Source organism: Aethalodelphis obliquidens, unplaced genomic scaffold, assembly GCF_003676395.1.
Source record: "Aethalodelphis obliquidens isolate GAN/ISIS:26980383/991018 unplaced genomic scaffold, ASM367639v1 scaffold48, whole genome shotgun sequence".
Classification (NCBI taxonomy): Eukaryota; Metazoa; Chordata; class Mammalia; order Artiodactyla; family Delphinidae; genus Aethalodelphis; species Aethalodelphis obliquidens.
Genome location: NW_020837992.1, coordinates 3,261,427 through 3,285,294, shown reverse-complemented (window position 1 = coordinate 3,285,294; position 23,868 = coordinate 3,261,427). Strand labels below are relative to the sequence as shown.

At 55.9% G+C, this 23,868-nt stretch overlaps 1 protein-coding gene across 10 annotated transcripts; it reads right to left on the bottom strand.

Annotated features, from left to right (window-relative positions):
- Nucleotides 1-71: 71 nt before the first annotated feature.
- On the bottom strand, nucleotides 72-22,453 carry IKBKE (inhibitor of nuclear factor kappa B kinase subunit epsilon). Of its 10 annotated transcripts, XM_027082816.1 has the most exons (24): nucleotides 22,223-22,444; nucleotides 21,536-21,625; nucleotides 19,749-19,863; nucleotides 18,932-19,072; nucleotides 18,435-18,564; nucleotides 17,237-17,418; nucleotides 16,604-16,764; nucleotides 15,692-15,802; nucleotides 15,215-15,394; nucleotides 14,419-14,615; nucleotides 14,136-14,300; nucleotides 13,592-13,656; nucleotides 13,410-13,501; nucleotides 13,163-13,249; nucleotides 12,512-12,619; nucleotides 10,767-10,842; nucleotides 10,539-10,651; nucleotides 8,610-8,686; nucleotides 5,969-6,008; nucleotides 5,123-5,224; nucleotides 3,712-3,808; nucleotides 2,854-2,966; nucleotides 2,574-2,645; nucleotides 72-878 (listed from the first exon to the last, which is right to left on the bottom strand). In XM_027082816.1, exons 3-24 carry the CDS (start codon nucleotides 19,833-19,835, stop codon nucleotides 845-847), a joined length of 2,430 nt encoding a protein of 809 aa, XP_026938617.1. In that variant the 5' UTR covers nucleotides 19,836-19,863; nucleotides 21,536-21,625; nucleotides 22,223-22,444; the 3' UTR covers nucleotides 72-844. The 10 variants fall into 10 exon arrangements, 8 of the variants coding, with proteins under 8 accessions (XP_026938617.1, XP_026938616.1, XP_026938619.1 ...); XM_027082815.1 differs by lacking the exon at nucleotides 21,536-21,625; XM_027082818.1 differs by lacking the exons at nucleotides 12,512-12,619; nucleotides 21,536-21,625 and having other exon boundaries at nucleotides 10,767-10,836; nucleotides 22,223-22,442.
- Between the last annotated feature and the right edge of the window lie 1,415 nt (nucleotides 22,454-23,868).

The following is a 23,868-nucleotide window of genomic DNA, read 5'->3' as shown; positions in this document are numbered from 1 at the left end:
GCCTGATTGGTTGCCAAGCACACCCAGCTGAGCCTTCCCACCTCCCAGATGCAGCCCGTGAGAGCCACTCAAACAGAAAGGAATGTCAAGTTTATTTCACTTCTTGAAGATGCGGGCCTTGATTTCCTCAGGGCTCTGGACTTACGGGCCTGTGCTAACTGGCACGGCTACTGTTGACACTGCTGGCTACAAACCCCAGAACCCGGTGGTGCCTCAGAGGGACAGGGGAAAGGGTCCCCGAGACACTGGCATCCGGCCTCGACCACGTGCTTTCTCAGCCTTAGGCTCAGCCAGACCAGAGGAGAAGGGAACTTGGGCTCTGTCATGCCTGGGGCCACGTGTGGTAACCCTCAGATATCGTGGGAGCAGGGAGAGGGCTGTGTGTTCAGTGTAGAACACCTTAAGAGGAAGGAAGACTGAGATGAGGTCGTTTGACCCCAGGAGGCCTCCTCTTCTGTTCCCTGAGGAGTAAAGCCCCGTAAACCAGAGGGGGTGGGAGGGAGCGGCTTTCGGAGCCTCTTCTCCCCACAGCCCGGCCAGGTTCAGCTATACAGGCCAGGGCAACAGAGGAGCTGTACCTGATTCCACGTAAGATTCAAAGGTCAGCCTGGGCAGTGGGGCCAGGATCCAGAGATGGCCTGGTGCCCCACGTCCTGCTGTGCTGCTTCCCGAAGACAGGCAGTGGAAGGTAATGCTGGCAAAACCTCCTGGCCGTCAGGCAGGAGAGAGGTAGGCTGATGAGATGTGACCAGGTATCGTCCTGTGTTGGGTCCCCCAGTGCAGGCAGGAGAGCAGTGTCTGAACGATTCTAATGCTTCAGGATTCCTCGTGCACCCCCCAGAGTTCAGATGTCAGGAGCCGATGGGACCCTACTTAACCTGTAAAGAGAGGCTCAGGTTAACTTCCGCCCAGGTAGAGAAGCCTGCCGACCATACTCCAGGGCCCAACACAATCAACTTCCAGAACACCAAGCCATTCGAATCCTCAGCTCTCCTCTTGTAGCATCTGTGTCCACCGACAGGAACTCTCTGGTTCCCATCCCTGACTACACGTTAGAATCATCTGGAAAGCTTATAAAAATCCCCAAATCCAAGCCGCACCTAGAGTCTCTGGGGACAAGACCTAGGCATCTGTACTTTTAAAAGCTCCCTTGGTGACTCCAATGCAGCCAAGGGTTAAGAGGAGGGGAAAAGGAATTCAGATTGTTTCTTTAGGCTCTTTGGTTACAGCTCTGAACAAGGAAGCAAAAATTCACTAAAATAAAATTTTGAGCTATCTGTAAATAGACTACATATCACAGCGAGAGAAATTTATGTCAGCACTAAAATTATAACTTCCTGCCCCTGAGGGCTAATTTGGAAAGTTTTTCTAAGAAGCTGTCAAATTTCCTCTTTGCAGACATTTAAGAGGATGGGTTCTCCCCTTGCTGGAATGGAACGTGGGATGTCCTCAACCCAAGGACCCTCTGAAACTCCAAGAACAACCATGAGCTCTGCTCCTGGCTTCCCTACCTCCTGGCCCCAATTCTGGCACCCCAGACTGGCGTGACCTCTGGGGAACACCTACCATTTGGTGAGTCCCCCTTCTGGGCACCCTCCCCACCCCAGCACATTGCATATCTCATCCTGTTTAATCCCTGCATTAACACAATGAGGTAGGAATCACTATGCCTATTTTTCAGCTCAGAGCCAAACAAACCTCCCAGGGTCACACAGTTTGTAAGAAGCAGAGTCAGGGTCAAACCCCGTTGGAATCTCTGCAGACTCTTTCCACCGTGCCACTGGTTCCCAAACGGGGAAGTGACAGACATAAGGATGATGGGGAGGACGTGGGAGGTGCGTGCACGCATGCGTGAGCGTATATATGTGTAAACAGGGCTGACTTTCAGGGCGAGGACCATCCTTGATTCTGAGATTGTATTCTTCCTTCTCTTTGGTGTTAAAATGCACCTTATAAAGGGGGACTTCTAGATGGCATGGATTTTTCCCTTTCAATTCTGCTTACTGGGTAATATGAGAAGTTGGTCACTCTGTTATTTTCCAGTTTTCTTTTGTGAATTTTACTGGTGTACAAAAGCCAAAAGGCTGAGCCCTGCTGCATCCGCCAGCATCTTCCCCAGTACCTGCCCACTCCCCGCTGCCCCTCAAGGAAGGGACTCGATCAGGTGATGATGCAGAGTCTCTAACACTGGGCCTGCAGCCCCGCGCAGTTCTCCCCAGCTCTGTGCTGCGTTTCCTGGTTCATCACCATTCTGAGGATGGTCGTAAAGGTGACAGGAGCCGGTTTGCATGGGGCGTGAGGCAGAGTCCATGTTCACAGAGAGCTGGACACAGCCGCAAATCCACGTGCCTCCCAGCCCCCATCTCTGACTGCACCGAGGCGCAAATCCTCCAGACTACGGTGAAAGCCTACACCTGGTGAGGACACCGACTCACCTGTGCACAAGGCTCTGCTGTGACTGGAATATGGGCCCCTGTCATCAAGCCTGCTCGGGGATGCACGGGGCCTGTGCCCCAGGGGCGAGGGCAGTCTGAGGGCCCAGCCTCCCCACTGCCCGCACAGCGGGGTCTCACCCTTCGATGACGCGGTTGTTGTCCTGGAGGTCAGACGCCAGCACCTTCATCTCCTTGCAGAGCTCTTGCATGCTGTCCAAGGCAGAGGCAAGAGAGGCGGCGGTGGCTAAGGCCCAAGTCGCTCTGCCCAGACACCTTCCAGGGAGGCCCCCCTTCCTCTACAGCCCCACCGAGCTTCATTCCTGCCTCCCGGGCCTGGCAAGAGGCGAAGCCCCTAACACACACACACACACACACACACACACACACACAAGCACACACCCCTCTCTCTGGCACTTACTGGAGAACCAGGTCCTTTAGTGCAGGGCTAGGATAAGGAGCTGTAGTGGGTGGTGAGGCCTGAGCCCCCTTTGTTCTGTCCTGCAGGAGCTGGTGAGATAGCCAGTCAAGGATCTGAAAGAACCACACGTTAGTCAGAAAGGATAAGCCAGCTCATGTGTGGAGGGCAGCGGAGGTGTGGGGAGGGGTAAGAAATCCGTGATACAATGGCCCCCAGCCCGCATCCCTGGAGTGTCAGGAATTTCCCACAAGCCCCTCCTTCTCATCCTGGGAGCACAGCTGGCACAAGCACCATCACTGTGTGCGCTTGTGTTTAGGGGTGCAGACTGCCAAGCTCCTGTTTGTGTCTGACCTGCACCTGTCATGACACAGTTGGAGCCAGGAGCTGCAGAGAAGGGGTGGGGGCAGCCCAGCACCATCTCGGAAAGAATGTGCCCTGTGCTAGGGGCTGGGGAAGAGCATGTGGGCCTTGCTCCTTGAAGAACAGCCCTTCTCTGTCCCTGATGGCAAAGCAAGTGGCTTCTCAGAGCGGCCTGAGTTGGTCTCTTCTAGGAGAGCGGATCAGAAGACAAGGAGCGTTCATATCGCCCCCCTCAGTGAGCCTCCCAGGCTGCACAGGGCAGAGAGGGAGATGTCTCAGCATTTTGGAGCCTCTGCCCTTGCAGCGAGTGGCCTTCAGTCTGAGAACACTAGGAACTGCCGTCCACACTGGTGGATCAGAGACCTCCCATCCACACCAGAGTGTTTGGACTTGGTCAAGGGCAGCTCTGCCCCGAGGCAGGGGAATGGCCTGGATGCCCTCCAGGTGCCCGACTGGTCCAGTTCTCCTCAGCAGCCCCGGGGCCCCGAAGCTCCCCACCTTGCTGAGGCTCTCCTGGGCTCCCTGGGCTTCTGTGTTACAGGCGGCCACGGAGCAGCCCACCAGGCGCAGGTGGTTCCTGGTCTCATGCACCACCCTCAAGAGAGCAGAGAAATGTCAGAGCCTGGCCTACTCACTCTCACCGGGGCCCCCCCAGCAGTTCGGTCACCACACAGACACGGAGGAGAGGTTTTCCAGGCGGCAGAGGCTGGAGCTGGTGGGTGCCAGGCACTGGCCTCCCTCGCTGCCTCTGCCCTTCCAGCTGTGCCCTCAGCCCTCACCTGTCCCAGGTAAGGATGCTGATGAGCACTCTGACCGGGGCTAGTGAGGGTCCTGGCGGAACCACAGTGGGAGCTGCGAATACACCTGTGTCAGGCCGGGCCACACAAGCCAGCGAGGGTGAGCAAGGGCCCGGCTCAGGCTCTGGAGAGGCAGGGACCGCCTGCACTGGCACACTTAAAACGGGAACTGCCCACGTTCCCATTTCCAGAGCAGATCAAAGTGAAGACTCTGTTATGAATTCTCTTCTCTCTCTAAGTGGAGGGAGAGAGGAAGAACACTGCCCCACGGCACAAAACATACACCAAGTCCTGGAGGGGTTCGACCAGTGGTCGATCCTCAACTCTGATTACACATTAGAATCACACAAGGAGCATTTAAATACTGCCATCCAAGCCTTACTCCAGACCAATTAAGTCAGAATTTGGGGTGGCTTGGCTGGGGGAGATGGAAACGGTATTTTAATGTAAGGGTAGGTGAGTGTCTGAGTTTCAGCCCCATAATAAGCCCACAGGTCACGTGGGCCACAGAACCAGCAGCACCTGGGAAACTGTCCTCTTGTCTCAGGAGGGGAAGGGGGAAGGCGCTTGTCTGAGAGGCAGAAGCCAAAACTCCTATAAGGGACAGTGTGCAAGGGGGGTTCTACATAAGGGCCTCTGCCTGCCCCTGCTTCCCAGGCCACTTGTCCTCATCCCAGAGGGATCTTGTGTTTTCCCCAGAGAGGGGGCTTCTGAACACAACCACCTGGGACATGGAAAGAATCTAGATTTTAGAGGCAGTCATACCCATGTGCCAGTCCTGGGTCTGCTATTTACTAGCGGTGTCGTATTAAGGAAGCAACCTGTTCTCTGGGCCTCAGTTTCCTCATCTGTGAAATGGGGTGATAGTATCCACTGCATAGGGTAGACATTGCGGGATTAAATGAGTTAATGTATAGAAATCACCCAGCATCCTACCTGGTCCACCCGGGGCCAAAAAACCACCCCCCCCTTTTTTTTTTTTCGCTTTTGTTCTTTACTACCACCTCCCTCTCAGTCGGGGCTCTGCAAAGCCCAGGGCTGTCTGGAGCCAGGAAGGGCCAGGCCAGGAGGGCCCTGGGGACCATGAGTTCAAGAGTGAGGGCCAATGTTACCTCATTCTCTTGCCATGCGTGACCAGGGATGCCTGGTACTTCTGCACACGCTCCTCCTGGAACACCTGCAGGAGCCTTTTGGCTAAATGACTAAAATTCACCCTGAAAAGACAGAAACAGAGGCACAGAGATGAGAAGCCAGAGCCACCTGAGCACAAACCTAGCATCCCTGGGTCTTCATCACCCAAATGTCCAGCCCCTGGCTCCACAGCAGGGCCGCCTCTCCCAAGGCGCCCATCCCACTTAATGTGCATCATGGCGAGCAGAGTGGCTGGCACAAAGCAACTCCAACAGAGGGATGTGGGAGAAGGACAGTGGACCTCTGGGAACACACACGCTCTTGAGCTCAGCCCCCAGAGGAAAGGAGAGATGGTCGTGTGTGTGTGTGTATGTGTGTGTGTGTGTGTGTGTGTGTGTGGAGTCAGGGGTGGGGGCAGAACTGGGGGAGTGAGTCCCCAAAAAAGCATAAAATCATGGAGGACTTCCTGGAAGAATAGAGTGTCCAGGAGACAGAGAAGCAGAGGGAAGCCCAAAGGAGAGTCCAGGCAGAGGCCAGAAGTAGAAAGTAGTAGGTGGTAAGTCAGCGAGGACACCTAAGGAAGGAAATCCTTCAAACAATCGTGTTCATAGCAGAAGTCAGTCCAGTTCCATCACGACTGCTGCTGAGAAACCACCCTCCCCTGGCCCCAGACAACCTTCCCCAGAGGCAGTCAGCCCCTTTCCTCCTGCCCAGCTGTGGCCTGGGCTCAGGGCCCTTTACCACCTCTTGTCTGGCACAAAGACTCGCTCTGCCCTGGTGATGCCCACCCTCCTGCTCACCCGCCTGCCAGGGGGACAGGCACTCACTTATCCAGCTTGTGAATCTGCTCCTCGTTGTAGCCAAGCCCTGAAGGAAACAGACAGGGCCAAGGTCACCTATTCAAGCAGTCAACAGAACCGAATGGCGCAAGGGTTGGCAACAACTGCAAAGCGAAGGCAGCAGCCTGGGCTCTGCTCCACGGAGCTCACAGCCCAGCGGAACCAGGAAGGACAAACGGAGGGAAACAAGCACCCAAGACACTGCATTATGACCAGGTAGGGGTCCACCTGGGCCAGGCAAGCCCGCAGTGGAGGGAGTGGAGGTAGGGAGTGGAGGGATGGTGCTCGGGGAACACTTCAGGTGGACAGTGGTGGATGAGACGGGGCTTGAAGGATGTGTGGTCAGCCCTGACCCCTCATCCAATCCCCTTCCCAGCGTGGCTGATGCCTACAGCCTATTGACCCCATCCCTGAATACTCAGGCTGCAGGCAGAGCCACCTGGGCTCTGCAGCAATGCGCTGGATAAGCCAGGCCACCACCCTCGACCTCCGCTTTTCAGCCCAGCCACTTCTGCCAGAAGGAGAACTTTTGCCAGTAGGGCTGAAGTTTTCACTACCTTGGCAGCTTCCTGATGCTCTCTGCGCTAGGGAGATGCTGCCCCCTCCTGGGCTTCAGGGGAATGGCCTCTGAAGGCCAAGATGAAGCGATGAGGAGATTCACCTTGCTGCCTGCCCCCACCACTCCCCTAATAGCAGAATCACCTCCCTGGCCTCTTGGTCCTGGGCCCTGCGCTCAGCCAGCTGACTTATGAAGTCCAAGCGACTGATCTGGGATGAGGCCCAGCTCTGCCTCCTCTTAGCGGGAGGCTATAGGCAAGTGATTTTTGCCTCATTCATCACATGTAACACACAGGATGGGTGTGAGGGTAAAGTGAGAAAGTGCCCTGAAAACGATGGAGCATTTTCCAGAATGGCATCTTTCCACACCCCAAGTGTTGGCGGTTAAGTGTTATTCTTCCCGGTTCATTTTTAACTTTAATAAAGGACTCTTGCAAACCAGTACAAATCAAACTCTTTTTGAGGCTGTAAAGTGGGGTGGTTTAAAGCACCTGGACCTAGGTTGCTTGGGTTACTTAACCTTCCTGTGTCTCAGTTTCCTCATCTATAAAACGGGGAGGGTAACAGTGTCTAGAGCATTAAATAAATTAAGAACATGCAAAGCCCATCGGACTGTGCACAGCACATGGGAGGCGCTCAGAAGTGTCATGGTCACAGGATGACGGAATCCCAGTGACGCAGGCAGAAGAGCCTCTGAAGGTCTCCTAAAATCACAGCAAAGGTGGCCAACTGGGTGTTAGGCCAGCTTCTTGAGCCCAAGGTCCCCCTGGTTTCAGGGAACATGGGAGTCTCAGTTCTCCTGTCTCCTGTGATGCTCCCCCTCCAAGGTCAGATCCAGAGGCGGGACTGAGTTTCCCATCTTCTAGAATCTGCACGTCCAATGCGGTGGTCGTGTGGCGGCTGAGAACTTGCAATGTGGCCAGTACGGCTAATGTGACTGCTCACCTGAATTTTTAATTTTAATTGAATGAATTCGACTAAATTTAAAAACTGAAGCAGTGTACAATGTTTCTTCCCCATCAAACACAGCTTTATTATTTTGGTAAGAGTACATTTCATTTTGTTAAAAAATGAGCTTCCAAATAGAGATGGCCAATGAGTGTAAAACACACGTGGGATTGTGAAGACTTAGCACCAAAGAGAATGTAAAGTATCTCTTTAATAATTGTTTCTATTGATTACACGCTGAAATGACAACTTGAATATATTGCATTGTATCAAATATGTTATTCAAATAAATTTCACCTGTTTCTTTCTACTTTTTAAATTTTGGCTACTAGCAAACTTAAAATTACAAATGTGCCTGGCATTGTATTCCTATGGGACAGGGCTTTTTAGATAATCCTAGGGACAGAAGAGAATTTGCAGTCAGGCGCAAGCCCTCAAGTATGGATTTCCTGCACATTAGGAAATGCTGGGGGGCATGGGTGGGCGAGAGTGTCGGTGGTCGGTTCCTGGAGTGTTAGCTCCCCAACCCCGAGAGTCACCTGGAGCCTCCCCAGGCTCCCCTCACAACCCCCGCTGCCATCAGCCCCAGCCCTGGGTTCGACCCTCCCCTAGCCCATGATGGGCGAGAAGCTTCCCATCCCTGGGCCTGTAAATGAGCTGCCCCTGCCCAGAAGGTCTTAGTGAGGCTCCGTAGATAATGCAGGCCAAGTGCCTGGACTCATGACTCCATGGTATTTCTCCCGATCCTCCCTTTTCTGGAAAGCCTGACTAACACTTCAGTGAGCCGAAGTCACAACGGATAGGGAAACACTCCTTAAACTGTAAAGTGCCCTGCAAAGGTGAGGGGTCTCTTTCAAGGCCACCACGTCTATAGCATCCAGGCCTCAGCTGAGCCCCGATGTGGCAACAGGCAAAGGTGGAAAGGCTTCATGTCCCTCACTGGGGTGCAGGCAGCGGCCTTGCCCTAGACCAGCGGCACCCGGGCACCACGGAGTGCCACCCGCGTAGTGGGCCTCCAGCAGCGCCACTGGATGGAGTGTTAGGGACAACCAGCTAACCCAAGGGAAGGAAGGGGGGAGGGAGGGGAGAGCATGAGGAGTGTTTTGCTCTCCCTGTGGCTCACCTGGCCTCATCCTGGATTTCTTGAACTGTTTGTAAATGAGATACATCTTGTCCAAACAGCACTGAATCTGCTGGATGCTGTGGGCACGAGACAGGGACCAGGTGATGGAAGAATCAAACAGCACAGGTAAAGGGTGAGGGAGGGGAAGGGATGGCGGTGGGAGGAGGGAAGCTGTCTCCCTGCAATAGGAGCCTCACTGCCATAGTTTTGGGGGCCAATCTGGGAGTGACTCTTCTGTTTCTAAACTTGTTTGAGGTACCCTCGGGTTAGCCATCCAGTCACCTCTCATTCCTGTGTTTATTCTTTCTCGCTTTCACACACACACACACACACACACACACACACACAGGAAGAAGCCAAGCAGGACAGGCGACAGGAAAGTGGCCTTTGCTACACAACAGGGCTTGAGAACAGGCTCCGGGAAGGAGCCTTGGACCCTGAAACAGGAGAGCCTGGCGGTGGCAGCTGCGTGTGGGAGCAGAATAGGAACTTCTCTTCTGTCACCTGGCAAGGGCAGAAGTCGTGCTTTCTGAGAATACCCAATGCCTGGTACATAGAAGGGACTTCAATCATGAATCAACAACCCTTGTTTAAAACAGGAATGAATCAAGGTCTTTGGTCCTGCCTGCAGGCAGGGGAATTCGGGACATGACCTCTCCACCCTCTTGGCCTGGGGTTTAAGGTCATTATTGTTTCTTCCTTCCCCTTTTCAGGATACAAACACTTTGTCTGAGATGTTGGGAGTGTTTGTGGGTGGGGGGTTATCCCTCATCCTCGGGCCTATTTAGCTCCACTTCTTCCCTGCAGCTCCTCCCAGGACCCTGTCTCAGCTAGTTCTGAAGCTGGACTTGGGGCACAGCCCAAGCGTGTTCCCAGGACCCTGCGGACCCCAGACTCCTGCCCTCCTGGAGCCTGGGGTGGACAAGACCCCAGGTCCAGTCTTTATCCAAAGGGCTTGAGCCAGATGTATTCCAAATTCAGAACTATCTTCTGATTTGAGAAAGGTGGTCCAGTATACATACACTATACTGTGGAATTCCCTCGGAGGGCATGGTCTGGGGCAGTACTCCCTCATCACATACCCTCAGTCTTCAGAGAGCTGACAGAATATTCACCCTAAGTGAGATAAATAAAGACTAGGAAGGGCTTCGTGGCAGTTGAGGTCAGGTTTTACAGCCAAAACAGCGAAGAAACACCCTGTGGTTTTCAGAGCTTTCTGAATTCAGAACTGAGGACCGGGCGTGCAGATCTGCCAGGGCGCTGACTGCGGGGGGTGTGGGGCTGTTCCAGGAGCCGGACCACGTCCAGGTCAGAGCAGAGCGGGAGGCAGGGGCTCCACACACCGGGCTGTGAGGGCAGGGGTGCTGGGGATTTTTCTGTCTGTTTAAAGGGAGACTGGGGATTCAGATCTCGAAAATCCCTGGCGCAGGCCAAGCACGTAGGCTTTGGAGGTAGGCAGACCTGACCTGGAGCCTTACGTCTGGCATTTGTCATTTATTGCCTTGTGTCTTGGGGCAAACTAAGCTCCCTGAGTGAGCTTCCTCACCTATAAAAGGAGCATAAGAGTAGTAGTATCGTTATTGTTTTGAGGATTAAATGATAGAAGTAGGAGGACCTATTCGAGGGTCTGACGCAGAGCAAGCGTTCAGAAGAGGTAGGGAACTCAATTATTCTTTTATTTAGAACTATTGCACCTGCTAATATTTGTAATTCACTCTCTAACTCCCAGGTGGAGGCGGGACCCCAGATCTTTTTCTCCTTCTGGCCAGTCTCATGGAAGGGTCTTGTACATTCCTGGATCCCCTACCCCTAGCCCCAGGCCCCAGCATCCTTGCCAAGATAAGGGAGAAGGCAGGCTGACTCCTAAAGAGGCTACTGGGCCTTCTGTGCACCCCCAAACCCCCCCACCAAGAAGAAAATCTCACAGACCTTCTGTCCGCATGTACCTGATCCCGGTTCTTCATCAGCTCAGAGCTCAGGTTGCTCAGGGTCATCTTGGTCTCTGTGATGTTATGGGAACATCTGGAGAGGACCTCAGCCAACTGCGGGACACAAAGGTAGACCCCCGTGGGGGCCTCAGCTGGAGGCTCCGATGGGAAGCCTCCCCACACCCCACTCTACGCCTGACAGCCCCTCACCAACCCCAGCCTCACTCACGGTCCGCAGCTTGGACCTCAGCTCTGCGGCCCTCTTCAGTTCCTGGATCTCAGGCACCCCAGCCACGTTGCTGAACCTCGAGGGAAGGGTTAAAATCGACGTGAGGAACAGGACAACCAGACACCAAGTGTGTCTTGGATTGGATCCTGGTTGGGATGAAAACAGCTAGAAAAGAACACTTGGGGGCTTACCAAATTTGAGTATGGATGGGTACTACAGAGGAGATGGAATGTTTTGACACAGAGGGGGCAGAGATCATAAGCTGAGAAAAGCAGGTTATAAAACAGCAAGTAGGGCTTCCCTGGTGGCGCAGTGGTTGAGAGTCCGCCTGCCGATGCAGGGGACACGGGTTTGTGCCCCGGTCCGGGAAGTTCCCACATGCCGCGGAGCGGCTGGGCCCGTGAGCCATGGCCGCTGAGCCTGCGCTCCGCAATGGGAGAGGCCACAACAGTGAGAGGACGGCGTACCACCAAAAAAAAAAAAAAAAAAAAAAAAAAATTCAGGTTCCGCTGTGGGAGGAGCTAGTGGCTTCGGACCTTAGAAGAACCGACAGGTCTGAGCATGTTCAGAAAAGAATGAGATTGTGACGCATGGGAGCTGGGAGGCCTCCGAGGTCATCCAGTCCCCTCATTTTGAAAATGAGAAAATAGAGGCCCAGGTAGGAAAGGCGACAATGGTCTGAGGCTAACAGTGAGTTAATGAAGAGCTTGGGCCGGGCCTTCTGACCCTCGGCCCAGCGCTCTTCCTCGTGGGAGAATGAAACAGGCCTCAAAGCAGGCACTAGCCTGACCCTGAGCTCTCCACACCCACCACGCCTCGGAGGAGGCCTTGGAGCCAGAACTGGAGACACAGCGGCCAGCAGACCCCAGGACTCCAGCCCTGGGGCTAGCCTGTCGCTCTCCACACTCGTCAGCCCAGGGAGGGTGGGCAAACAACCAGATGCTCTCTCTATATATTTCTTTCTCACTCAAGAACCTAGAATAGATCCTTGTTGGTCATGTTAGCAAGGTCCAACCTCTCCTCTGGACCCTAGGACCTGCCTGCACTCTCCCCTTCCCTCTGTCCCTCTCCAGTTCCACTCTGGGACATTCTCCACTATGACTGTGGCTTCAGCAAACCTCAGCAGCACCTCCCCACCCCTCCAGTCACGTCTCTGCATAGGGCCTTCCCACCCCAGGTATTTGCTCACATTCTGGCCTTGACAGCCTCCCTTCTTCCGGGTCTTCCTGGCTGCGTCTGCCCATCTCTCGTCTCCCTTTACCCAACCGTCCTGCCATGCGCACATGCTGGGGAAGGGCTGTCCTCCAGGGCCGTCTGCAGGCCTGGGGCCACATCCAGCCCTGGAAGCCCACTCTGTGCCTGGGCAGATGTCTTCTCAGAGGGACTCCACCACAGCGCTGCTGGCGGATCCTGCCCTCTGCAGCCCCTCTTCTCTGTCCCCACTTGAAGGTGGCTCAGCCATGCCGGGGGCTCATCTGGAGACTCTCCTCCCTGCCTGGCCACCACCCTGTCTACCCCACGGTCAGTGTCGCTGCTGCCGAGCGCCAGGTGGAGGGCAAGTCTGCAGTGAGTCACCCTGCTCCTGGGAAACTCCCAGGACCTTCCTGAGGACAAGGGCTGTGGGACGTGACAGGTAGGACACCGGGCCTGTTTGGCACAGTCTCTGCTCTTCTGCCACCACCTGTCACCGGGAGAGGCTCCAGCCACCATCAGCTTCCCTGGGCCACAGGGCTCCCACCTCTCACCTGTACCGTAGCCCCTGCCGCCTTCTCAGCAGCGCGCTGGCCGGTGGAGTCTTCCTGCTTATCTCCAGACCCTCCAGCTTGATGTCCTCCTCCCCAGTCTCTCCCTTTCTGTAACCCACCACGCCTAATTAGCCCAAGTCAGAGGAGTGGAGGGTGTGGATTTCCAAGGACTGGGGAAGGGGATCCCGGGAGGCGGGGACAGTTTCAGGCCCAGAGGAAGCAGGAGGAGGTGTGTGGAGGATGAGACCGCCTAGGTCTCCATCCTGTCAAGTCCAGGGGACCGTGTGTGAGTGTGAGTGCTTCTCCCAGAGCCCTCTCCAGGGCCTGGTGCAGGTGAGCAGTTTAAATCTTCAGAGGGGGGACTGGTAGGACAGAGGCCCCTTCCTGGGGCAGGGAGGCTGCCTCGGTACCTGGCGGGGCAGTGCCCTCACAGGTCCGGCCCCCTGAGGTGAGGGACTGGCTGGTGGGGGCAGGGATGGGGCGGGAGCGCCCTCTCCGTTCTAGCATGGCAGGGAAGTCGGGAGCTCTGGGTGGGAGGGGACAAGGGGCATTGTTGGAAAGATTGGGGTGAGGAACAGACAGAGAGAAGGGCTGATGGGTCTGAGCGGGGCTCATGCCGGCCGCAGCCCCCACCCTGGACGGAACACCTACCTCTCAGTGCCGAGGCTGCTGCTGAGGAAGAGGAGGGCCATCCTCGTGACCTCCAGCGTCCGCCTACACGTGGCCTGGAGTACCTCCCTGCCAAGGGGAGCCTGAGTCAGAGCTGCTTTCTCCCAGGGGACTGAGGGCACTGTGCCCACAGGCACAGCCCCAGGGCGGTGTTGGAAGGGGTCTGGGCTGCCTGTCCTACCCTGCCCACCCTCCTTGCCCTCCCCACCCAGCCCTTGGGGGTACTCACACGAACCAGTGCAGTCCCCGAAGCATCAGCTCCTGTCCTGTCAGCAAGGCCTGTGCCAGCCGCAGGGCCTGGTAGCCGGCACCCAACACACCCTGAAACACAGAGGTGGGCAGGGTCAGGTCCCGTACCCCGAACCCCTGCATGAACTACCCCCTCCCTGCCACCTGGGGGCAACCCCTCACCTTGGCCGTGTTGTAATCTGACTGCAGGTCCACTTTGGGGACAAACTTGGGGATGTCCAGAGCAGCTGCAGATAAAGACCTGGTCTGAGGGGGCTGCCTGTCCGGCCCCGGATGAGGTCTGAGCTCATCATTCCTTATTTCCAGCTTACACTCAGCCCTCGCCACCTATCTGCCACCTCAAGCTTTCCAACTCACCTAGAGCCCCGACCTTCTAAGCCTTAAAGGCACTCAATGTGCTTCTTTACAATTGCAGTCCCTCACTGCCCCCTTGTGTCCACTCTGGAGAACTACAGCCTCATGCCCAAGGCCCCATCTCAACAGCAGAAAATAGGCTAAAAGCACCCCTCACACTCCGGGGTTTCAAGGTCAATTCCCCTCCCAGCCTTGGAGACCCTGAAGAGGAGGCATCATTCAAATGAGAAGGAGTGATATTTTTGCTAGAACGTGGAGGACAAAGCTCGGACCCCTGACCACCTTCTCTTCTCTCCAGCAGCTTAGGCTCCTGCTTCCTCCAAACCAAACTATTGGAGGCTTCCCCACCAACCACAGACTGTGGAGACCACATTGAATCCACATCTCCCTGTTTCCATTGTAGTTTCTTTCCCAGATCTTTGGACGCTGCGAAGCAGGTTGGGCAGGCCACCAGCCCGAGTCACATGGCATTTCAGAGGCGTATGCAGAATTAGAACCCAGATCTGCCTTCTACACCCTGGGGACCCAAAGAAACACCCACAAGAAAATGAATCAGTATCCTGGATTATAAACCCCTGCCCCTTGGAAGAGAATGTGAGGAGGAGAAAAGATAAAGCCTGGGTGGCCCTACTCACGGTCCCTGAAGGCCAGCCCCTTGGGGGTCTCGCTGACCATGCTGAACAGGGTCAGGGGGCTGCTTGCTGTCGTGTGGGCGATGTGCTGTGCTGAGACGCTGGGCTCGAGGACACAGAGGTGACCCTCAAAGAGGTACTCCTGGTGCTGGGGGGCCACGTTGGTCTGCTTGTACACGGCCTCCAGAAAGATGGCTATCCTAGACACACCAGAGGCAGAGAGAGGGGAGGGGGAGGGGAGGGCATGTCAGCAGGCAGGATACAGGATCAGGGTGACCCGAAGCCCAGCTAAGACTTTGGGTTCTGCTTTTCAGAGGGAGGGACTGTGTGATTTTTTCTCTAGGGCGGGGAGATGAAGGACAGAGCTCATGTCTTATAGTGGATGGAGACAAAGTGGGGATAGAACTCAAGAAGCCTTCACATCTCTTCCTGCCACACTTCCATTAAAACTCACCTAGTCCCATAGCATGCTCCAGAAATACAGGATTCCATGAGTAATACACTGGGGAAATGCACGGCCACACACACACACACACACACACACACACACACACACACACACTCACACACACACCCCTCAGGAGATCTATAATGCATCAGCTTTATAAAGTTTGCCGAATCTCTCAAGTCCAGCAGCAAGGAGGCCTGTTTAACGTTAACTTGGTGGAACTAGTATTTTTCCAAAGTAAGATTGGACCCAGAAGCTTCCAAATCTAAACTGCCCACAGAGCGCTGCCCAGGACACGCCCCTGTGCTTGGGGAGACAAGGCTCGCGCCGCCCTCGCTCGCGCCCACTCACGTGTTGTGCGCGTGGATGTAGACATGGTGCACGACGGCCTGCGGCAAGGAGAAGACGTGGACGACAACTCGCTGCAGGATGTCACTGGTCTCCGCAAAGAACTGGTCGAAGCCCCAGCACTTGGCCTGCTCCACCTCCAGGATGTTGGCCAGGATGGGCACCAGCTGGCTCTGCAGCCCCCTGCCCCCCGGGACATGCAGACTGTCAGGGGCCGGGGCCCGGAGTTGGCCTCCTCAAGTAGGTAATAGGGGCCTTCCATGAGAATGTCCTGAAGGGCCAGGGCCAAGGGGTGGGATGCAGAGGAAGAGCTGGAAGGGTCTTCCAGCATCCAGATGGAGAAACTGGGGCTAGAAAGGGAAAGTGGTGTACCCAAGCTGCCAGCACACAGGGTGCTCCGCCGGGCCAGGCCTCAGCTGAGAGAAGGACATCGGCCCAGACTTGGGTCTGTGTCTGCCCCTCCCGCAGGGTCCCACTCACATGGACAGCTGACAGGTGATGGGAAGTGTGTAGCTCCACTCCAGGGGCCCGTTCTCCAGCCTCTGAGTGCCTGCGATGGCCCCGGCTGGCTTCTCCGTGGTGATCCGGTACCTGGGGGGAAACAGGACCAAGGCAGCAGGAGCCTCCAGCCCATCACACTTCAAGGGGTGATGGACTCAGCCCGGAGGGCTCAGGGCACTGGGGCAAGTCACCCAGCTGCCCCGAGGCACCCTGAGAATGCAACTGAGAGTCTGGCTAGCAGTCCTGATGCTCCCAGTCAAGTTCTCCACGCTCTCCTCTGTCCATTTCCTCTGCCCCCTCACCACACATCCGTGCCCACCTGCCTCCACACCTGCGCCTGCACTGCGCTCGGCCCCCGTAGCCTCCCCTCCACCTCACTATTCCAACCTCCCCTCCCTCCAAAGTCCAGCTACCCTGACAGCCCCCATCCAAGTCACAGCTTGACCCCTGAGCTGAAGGGGCATGGACCTTCCTGCAAATCCACTTTAAATCTCTTTTGCTCTGGGTCTCCAGCTACTTCTGTATCAGACAGCAGAAAACCATGAGGGAGCCGGGACTTGGGATCAGGAGGCTAGGTCCTTGCCCTTCCCCTTTGCCCCTGGCAGGCTCTGCAACCTTGGCCAAGTCGCTCTGGGAGCCTCAGTTGAGATGTGGTGAGCCACAAATGGAGGGGGGTGCTCAAGGGAAGCCCTGAACTAAGTTCTCCCGTCAGGAAGGGACAGGGCTCAGCCTCTTGTTTGATGGACTGATATCCAAGGATCCAAAAGGAGCCTGCGTCGGGGGCAGACCAGGAGGACCGTGGAGTCAGAGGCAGAATAGGGGACACAGCAGGGACTAGAAGGGAAGGCCCGGGGTCCGCCCCTTCGCCCGCTGCCCGGTGGCCCACCGTACATGATCTCCTTGTTGCGTCGGGGCCCTCCAAAGGGGACGAAGGGCAGGCTGCCAGTGGCCGCATGGTACAGGGTCACCCCAATGCTCCAGAGATCCACGGCGACCCCAAAAGCTTTCTGTTGGGGCTTGTGAAGCACCGCCCGCTCATACATGTCAGGGTGCTGCAGGAGGGGGAACCAGAGAGCTGTCGTGGAGGGGGAAGGGGGCAAGCGCCTGAGCACACCCCATTCAGACCCCCTTCTCCCACCTTCAGGAGGAAACAGAACCGTCAGAATGCATCTCCTTTGTCATCTCAGAAATGGGTGTGGCATGTGCTTATCCAAAGCACCCCTTCCCCCCAACCCCAGCCTCTGCCCTGGGGGAAGAGGTGACCACCAGTGCTCCATCCTCCATGAGTATCCTATCAAGGACTCAACTGAACAGGGAGGCCTGGGCAGGCTGCAGCATTGCCTTTCGGCCTTAGAGAACAGAACAAATTGTTCTGGTTGGGGATAGGGGGTGAGAGGTAACCCTGCTGGACACAGGGAGATTGGACAGAGCCCCTTGGAGGGGCACTGAGAGTCACACGGTGAGGGGCAGCCAGCTGCAGGGGAAGCCCTCCGCTCGGGCAGCGGGTCCCCCATGCCCGCTCACCAGGTACTCCTCGGTGCCGTAGACCGAGACGAACTTCTCGTCGTCATCCAGCTCCCGGGCTGCCCCAAAGTCCGTCAGCTTGTAGATGCTCTGCCCCTCCTCCCCGACCAGGCGCATGATGTTCCCGGGCTTGATGTCTCGGTGGACGATGCCGTTCTCCCGCAGGTGGTTCATGCCGGCCACTGGGACAGAGGGAAGGCTGCTTAGTGGCTCTGGCCAGGGACAGCCCAGTGTCAAGGCTCATCTCGGGGGAAGGATCCACATAGACAGAGAGTGGCAACTCACGGGCCACCGGGGCCACAGGAGCAGCAGGAGAACAGAGACAGGCACAGAGCAAAGGATGGGGGTCCCAAGGAGGTGGGGTGTCGAGGTCCCATTGGGGTTCCCTAAGAAACTGAGAGGAATGGTGGCTGTGTCTCCCAGAGGAGGGCACTCTCCTCCCTACCATTTTTTAAAAATTATTATTATTGTTGTTAATTGCGGTAAAATATATCTAACATAAACTTTACATTTTAACCATTTTTAAGTGTACACATCAGGGGCATTAAATGCACTGACATTGTTGTGCTACCATCACCACCATCCACCTCCAGAACTTTGTCAACTTCCCAGACAGAAATTCTACCTATTAAACACTCACTCCCCATCCCCCCACCCCAGCCTCTGGCAATCACATTCTACTTTCTATCTCTATGGACCTGACCTCTCTAGGTCCCTCACATAAAAGGACTCATATAGTAGTTGTCCTTGTGTGGCTGGCTTTTTTCACTCAGCACAATGTCTTCCAGGTTCATCCATGTGTCCTTTCTAAGGCTGACTAGTATCCCATCATACGTATATCCCATATTTTGTTTATCCATTCAGCTGTCTGTGACATTTGGGTTGTTTTTGCCTCATGGCTATTGTGAATAATGCTGTTATGAACATTGGTGTACAACCTCTTTTAAATTTTATTCTGAAATTGGAGTTTTAAACTGCTGATTAGCAGGAATCAGACACTTGGGTTCTGTCTGTTCATTAGCATCTGTGCCAGGTCTGTGAATGGGGAGCCTCTTAGCTTCCAATGTTCTACTGTGTTTGGATACTTGTTCCAGAAATGCCATACCCCTCTGGGACTTCACCTGCTGCTGAGGGCTGGGTCTGTGGCTGGCCTGTGGTGGGGAGGGGGGTCCCTGGTGGGAGTCAGGGAGGGGCTTACCCACACAGCGCAGCACCACCAGGAACTCGTCCTCGGGCAGCCCAAAGGCGTTCTCAGGGCTCTCCAGCACACTCAGCAGGCTGCCGCTGGAGCAGTACTCCATCACCAGCACCTTCTGCCGGCTGCCCCCCTGTAGGGGACAGAGGGAGGCTTGGGGAGGAGGGCGCTTCTTCTCCCCTTCCTCAAGACAGGGTGGCTCACCCTAGAGCCCAAAGCCCCCATTTCTCTAGGTCTCCGCTTCCAGCTGGCCTTCCTTCCTTCGGCCTCAAACTGAGCCCAAGGTCACCTTTTTCAGGAAGCCTTCTTTGATTAGGCCTCACTCCCCATCCTTACTTTGCCCCCAGGCCCCTGGCACCCTTTACCCCTCTCTGGCCAACATTCTGGCCGACCTGCAGATGAGCATGTGCCCAAGTCTCTATTATTATGTGACCTGACCCTTCCCAGCCTGTCAGAGTCGAGGACAAGACCGTCTTCCTCTGACCAAGCACTGGACCCACCGTCTCCTCCACCGCAAAGAGCTTGATGATGTTCTGATGGTTCAGCTTCCGCAGGACCTCAAACTCCCTCACCTGCACCTCGCGGGGTCGCAGGTAGCTGGCCGTGTTGAAGACCTTCACAGCAACCAGCTCCCCGGATTTCTGCCATGGGGGATAACATAAATGGCATCCCTGCCCTGGGAGCGCACCCCCTCCCAGGCCTCCGTTCAGCCTCTCCCGCCAGCCTAACCCCAGGGGTGAGCGAAGGCAGCCTGGTTGGGGCTGGGGGCTCCCACCCTCAGCTCCTTCCCCTCCTCAGAGGGTGCACAGCCTGTCCCGCAGCACTGGGAGATGACAGGAGCTTGGCACCCCTGGGACCCTGCAGGGGATGGTTTGTTGTTACTGCTACTGTCGCTATTGGCAGTAACTACGGTGGTAGCTAATACTCCTTGGCCTTAGCAGCAACGTTCTGTCTGGCTTCAGCTCTCAAGTACAAGATAGTGCCGTGCGTCTCGTATTCAGTGCAGCTCTCCGTCAGAATAAAGGCAGGATAAATCCAAACGAGTCCCACTTCCCACCTCTGCCGTCCCTAGATTTGCTGCCACCTCCCCTGGATGTTGGCTCGTGTCTTCATCCCTTTCTCTCCAGCCCCCAACCGTGCCCGACAGAAGCTTCACCCCGAGGAGCCCTCTTCAGATCCCCACGCCTCTGCTCCACTTCAGAGGGTGCAGAACCGAGTCAGAGAACCCTGCCCAGCCAGCTCACGCCACCCTTCGTGCCCACTGGGGGCCGACTTCCTGGCTGCGAGGGGGCCGGGGTGGGCTGGGCTGCGTCCTACCTTGTTTCGGGCCTTGTACACACTGGCAGTGGCCCCCTGACCCAGCAGGTCATCCGTGTGCCACAGGTAATTGACGGTGCTCTGCATCTCTTGCTTCCAGCTGGCCGGCCACCTTCTGCTCAGAAAAAGAACATCCTGGGGTCTAGGATTCCACCCCTGACCTGGGGTGGACACTGGTGGCCTGACAAGTAGCCCTGCCAAAGACCACCCCATGAAGGGCTCCATGTGGCCATTCCAGAGGCAAGGGGGCAGGGGAAGTGTGAAGCACAGAAAGGTTAAGTAACTTCTCCAGAAAGAAGCACAGCCACTGGGCCCTCAGACCACAGCTGGGGCCTGTCCCACTGCAGGGCATTCTACCTGTCCCGACTCCCCAGGTCCCTGTCAACGCCCTCCCCAGACAGGTCGTTCTGCGGAGACAAACCCCTTTCTCTGTCACTTCTCCCAGGCACTGCGAGTTCTAGGGGTTTGGCATCCAGGCCTGGGATTGTCCCAGGAAGCAGAAATAGTGCTTGAAGCAAGAGCCCCAGGTCAGACAGTGTCAACCACGTCACCACAAATCTCCAGGATTGCAACAGGAGCCTGGAGCCCCTCCCCACTGCTCGCCTGGGCCCACCACTTCCTGCTGCCGTCAACTAACATGGCCAGGTCAGAGCTGCTCAGGAGAAGAAAGCGCTGCTGTGGAGAGAGCGTGTGGGTGAGTGTGAGTGTGTGTGAGTGAGGATGTATGTGTGTACTTATGAGTGTGTGTGTGTGTGTGTGTGTGTGTGTGTGTGTGTGTGTGTGTGTGGAGGGGGTGGGAGAGGCAGGAGGCCATCAAATCGAAAAGCTCAGGAGCCTGTGGAAGGATCTGAAACCGCTCTACAGCTCTGTTTCCCATCTTTGCCCTCATCCTCTTCTCTCCAAAGGCCAGTTCCTCTAAAGCAGTTGGCTGCAGAGAGTGTAGCCTCAGAAGTTACATTCGGTGCTTCTCTGAAGAATAGGGCCATGGCTGGTCTTTATGGGATGGCTGGGAGGAACATAAGAAGGGCCACCACCCCTTAAATACTCTCAAATAAGGCTGAACTAGACAGGGCTGCTTCCTCTTCTATCACCTTAAAGGTTGTCAATCCTAGGGTCACCATGCCTGGAATCTCGCTGTTCCTTAGCTTTGAGCCTTCTCTCTGTAATCTTTTTTTGTTTGTTTGTTTTAAATGGAAATCCTGAGGAGGTCAATTCTTTGAGCCAGAGGCCACTTGGAGAGATCAGAGGTCAATTCCAGTTTCAGAAGATGTATTAGTGTTTGCATTTTATAGAAGCAGCTGAGGGGCTGAGTCTTTATGAAGACAATGTAATAGCTGAGCAGGAATGAGTTGGTGAGCTTTTCCCCTCCGAGGCTGAGGAGGAATCAGCCCGCAGGCCTGGGGCTGTGAAACCAGGTAGAGCATCCTGAAATCAAGGCCAAGGGCCCAGCCAGGGGAGATTTCACCACCTTCAAAATCCTCCCCAGGGCTGGTGCTGGGGTAGAGCACAGCCGAAGGTCTAAGGAATGGGCAGTGTGGCATAGAGGGCAGAGCCTAGACAGGCTGGCATGCCCTGGGCTCTGCGCCTGGCCCTGCCAGGGCTATGCTTAGGAGCTGATGGGCAGCACATCTGGCCGGGTCTGCGTGCTCTGTGCCTCCCAGCCCAGCAGCTGGTGCACAGAAGGGCTCACTATCCTACAGCAGCGGTTGGATGGATGGGAGCCAGGAACCCGTCATCCCACCCACCTTCCTCCTCCTCCAGGCTCTGCAGTACCTAAAAGCACTTACCCTGTGCTCTGAGCAGCCCCCGATCAGGCAAAGACTCTCCCCAGCAAGTGTGTGTTATGCTTTCTGTCTGTGGCAAGTCCAGGAGCTGAGCTACACCGGAAAGAGGAAGGCGGATGAGAGGCACCCCTGGGCGCCTTTTGATTCTCAGCCTCCGTCAAAGGCCCCCGGCCCCAGCCCTTTAACCCTTTCCTGTTTGTCAACCTCCCCCACAGAGCTGGGGGTTTCCAGCCCAATTCCTCAGCTCCAGGAGACTTTCCTCGCCACTCCCACCCCCAGGACCTGGGCCAGTGGGAAGGACCCCAGGAGAGGTGAAGGCAGGCACCAGAAGAAGCCAGGCAGAAGAATAGTACAGAGGCAGAGCTGAAGGCTGGCTTCGGGTGTTGGGAAGCAGAGCCCCGGAAGGGAGCATCGTAGATGGACTGCAGCTCTCCTCTACGCCACTCCTTCCTTGCCTCTCATGGGCCTCCAAACAGTCTTTGGCAAGGGTGCCTACCTGAGATGGAGCACAGGGTACCTCTGGGGGCGTAGGGAGGAGCCGCCACCGCAGAGAGATAGAGGGAGGGGACGTGGGCCGGCCCGGAGAGCAGCTGCTGACAGGCCAGCACCCCGGCACTCTGCTAAGTGCTGTCTTGCAGCTGCCTGGCGCCCCGGCTTCCCCATTCAACGCCCTCCCTCCCATGGACTCACCCCATCTCGGCTGTGGGGCATGCAGGCTTGTGGGACTGCGTGACGCCCCCCGAGCTTTCAGGGCTTGTTGTCATTCATGGGCAGCGCCCATAGCATCCTGGTGGCCACGGGCCCTGGGAACCTGAAGACGGGCCAGTTGAAGTGGCCGCGTGCCACCCTGGGAGCTGGGAGAACTGGGAGCAGAGGCCGACACTCAGCTCAGCTCGCTGCCGGCTCTCAGTTCTCTCACTTCCTGATTTCGTTCTTTCTCTCTCTTAAAGAGACAGAGGCAGCTGGGCTGCCGCCACTACTCCCCGGCAGGAAGGAGAAAGAGGATGCTCTGAGCTCCCAAGTGGAGGCAACAGGCCCAGAGTCTGAAACACAGAGAGGCCGGGCACTGAGGCTGAGTGGCTGTGGTGGGCCGCTGGATGCTATTTCTGTACCTGCCATGGTTCACTGGAGCAGGGAAGTTCAGACTCATCCCCTACAGAGCAGGTTGCTCCAGTTAACCAAGTAGACAGCTGCCTGGGAAAGTGAACTTCCCACACCCAGGGGTCCCAGGGAGGTCCAGGACCTATGACCAGTCACTTCTAGAAGTTGGATCTGACTCATCTTCCCAGTGAGCCTGCAGAGGTCCAAGAGCAAGCACTGCCCTCCAGTATGACCTTGAGCACAGTATACGACCCCTGCCAGACAGTCTTCTCACCCAAGGCATGAGAATGGTAACATGACACCATTGGTTGTGTGAGTGACATGGGACAGTATATTTGGAAATGCATGGGCAACTGGAAAGTGCTTTACAGAAGGCACTGAGGCTCATACACCTTCGGTAATTTGCCTGTGATCTTCAGAGATTGCTGGGGCTGGAATGCAGGTGTGCCAACTGCCCATTCAGGACTCACTGCCTCAAACCAAGTTCCCCAGGAGGCTGAAGAGGTCTGCCTGGCTCTGGTCAGCTTCGAGATGGCAGTTGGATAAGAAATGGTTAAAGCCAGGAAATTCCATGTTTCAATAGAAAGCTGGAGGGACTTCCCCATGGCCACACCTGGTGGTTTCCTCTGGCAGCCCCACCCCTAGTACAGTGACACCAGAACGGGGAGCCCAGTTGAGAACTGCCTTGTGCTCACATAGATACACTTACTGATGCCCACCCCCCTCCTCGCAAGCAGCCAGGGCTGCTGGGTGCGACCCAGAGATGTTGTCCTGCCGTGTCTGACAGCAGGACTAGGAGAAACGTCCCTTAGACCTCTTGTTCTTCACCCAGGATTCCCAGTTTTCCCCCTGCCTGGCATACAGTAGAATTCCATTTCCTTGACACCCTCTGATTAGGCGGGGCCATGTGATTTCTTAACCAAAAGCATTTAATTGCTAAGGCAAGACACCATGCTCCCCCCCAGCCCCTGTGACAGTGTGATTCTGTTAGATGTGGTGACTGCCCTCTCAGTCTGGGTCCTCGAGTGACCACAGAGCAGAGCTCCCCTGCTGGCCCACAAGGGACATGTAGCTTTGGTGAGAAATCAACCCTTTTAATTTTTTTAAATTTTTTTTGTGGTACGCGGGCCTCTCACTGCTGTGGCCTCTCCCGCTGCGGAGCACGGGCTCCGGACGTGCAGGCTCAGCGGCCATGGCTCACGGGCCCAGCCACCCCGCGGCATGTGGGATCCTTC

Coding starts and splice junctions, on each gene's coding strand:
- IKBKE (XM_027082815.1), bottom strand. CDS start 22,296: ATGACAACAAGCCCTGAAAGCTCGGGGGGCGTCACGCAGTCCCACAAG. Junction 19,864..22,222: donor TGCCCCACAGCCGAGATGGG/GTGAGTCCATGG, acceptor TTTTCTGAGCAG/AAGGTGGCCGGCCAGCTGGA. Junction 17,419..18,434: donor GGTGGTGCTGCGCTGTGTGG/GTAAGCCCCTCC, acceptor CCTCTGTCCCAG/TGGCCGGCATGAACCACCTG.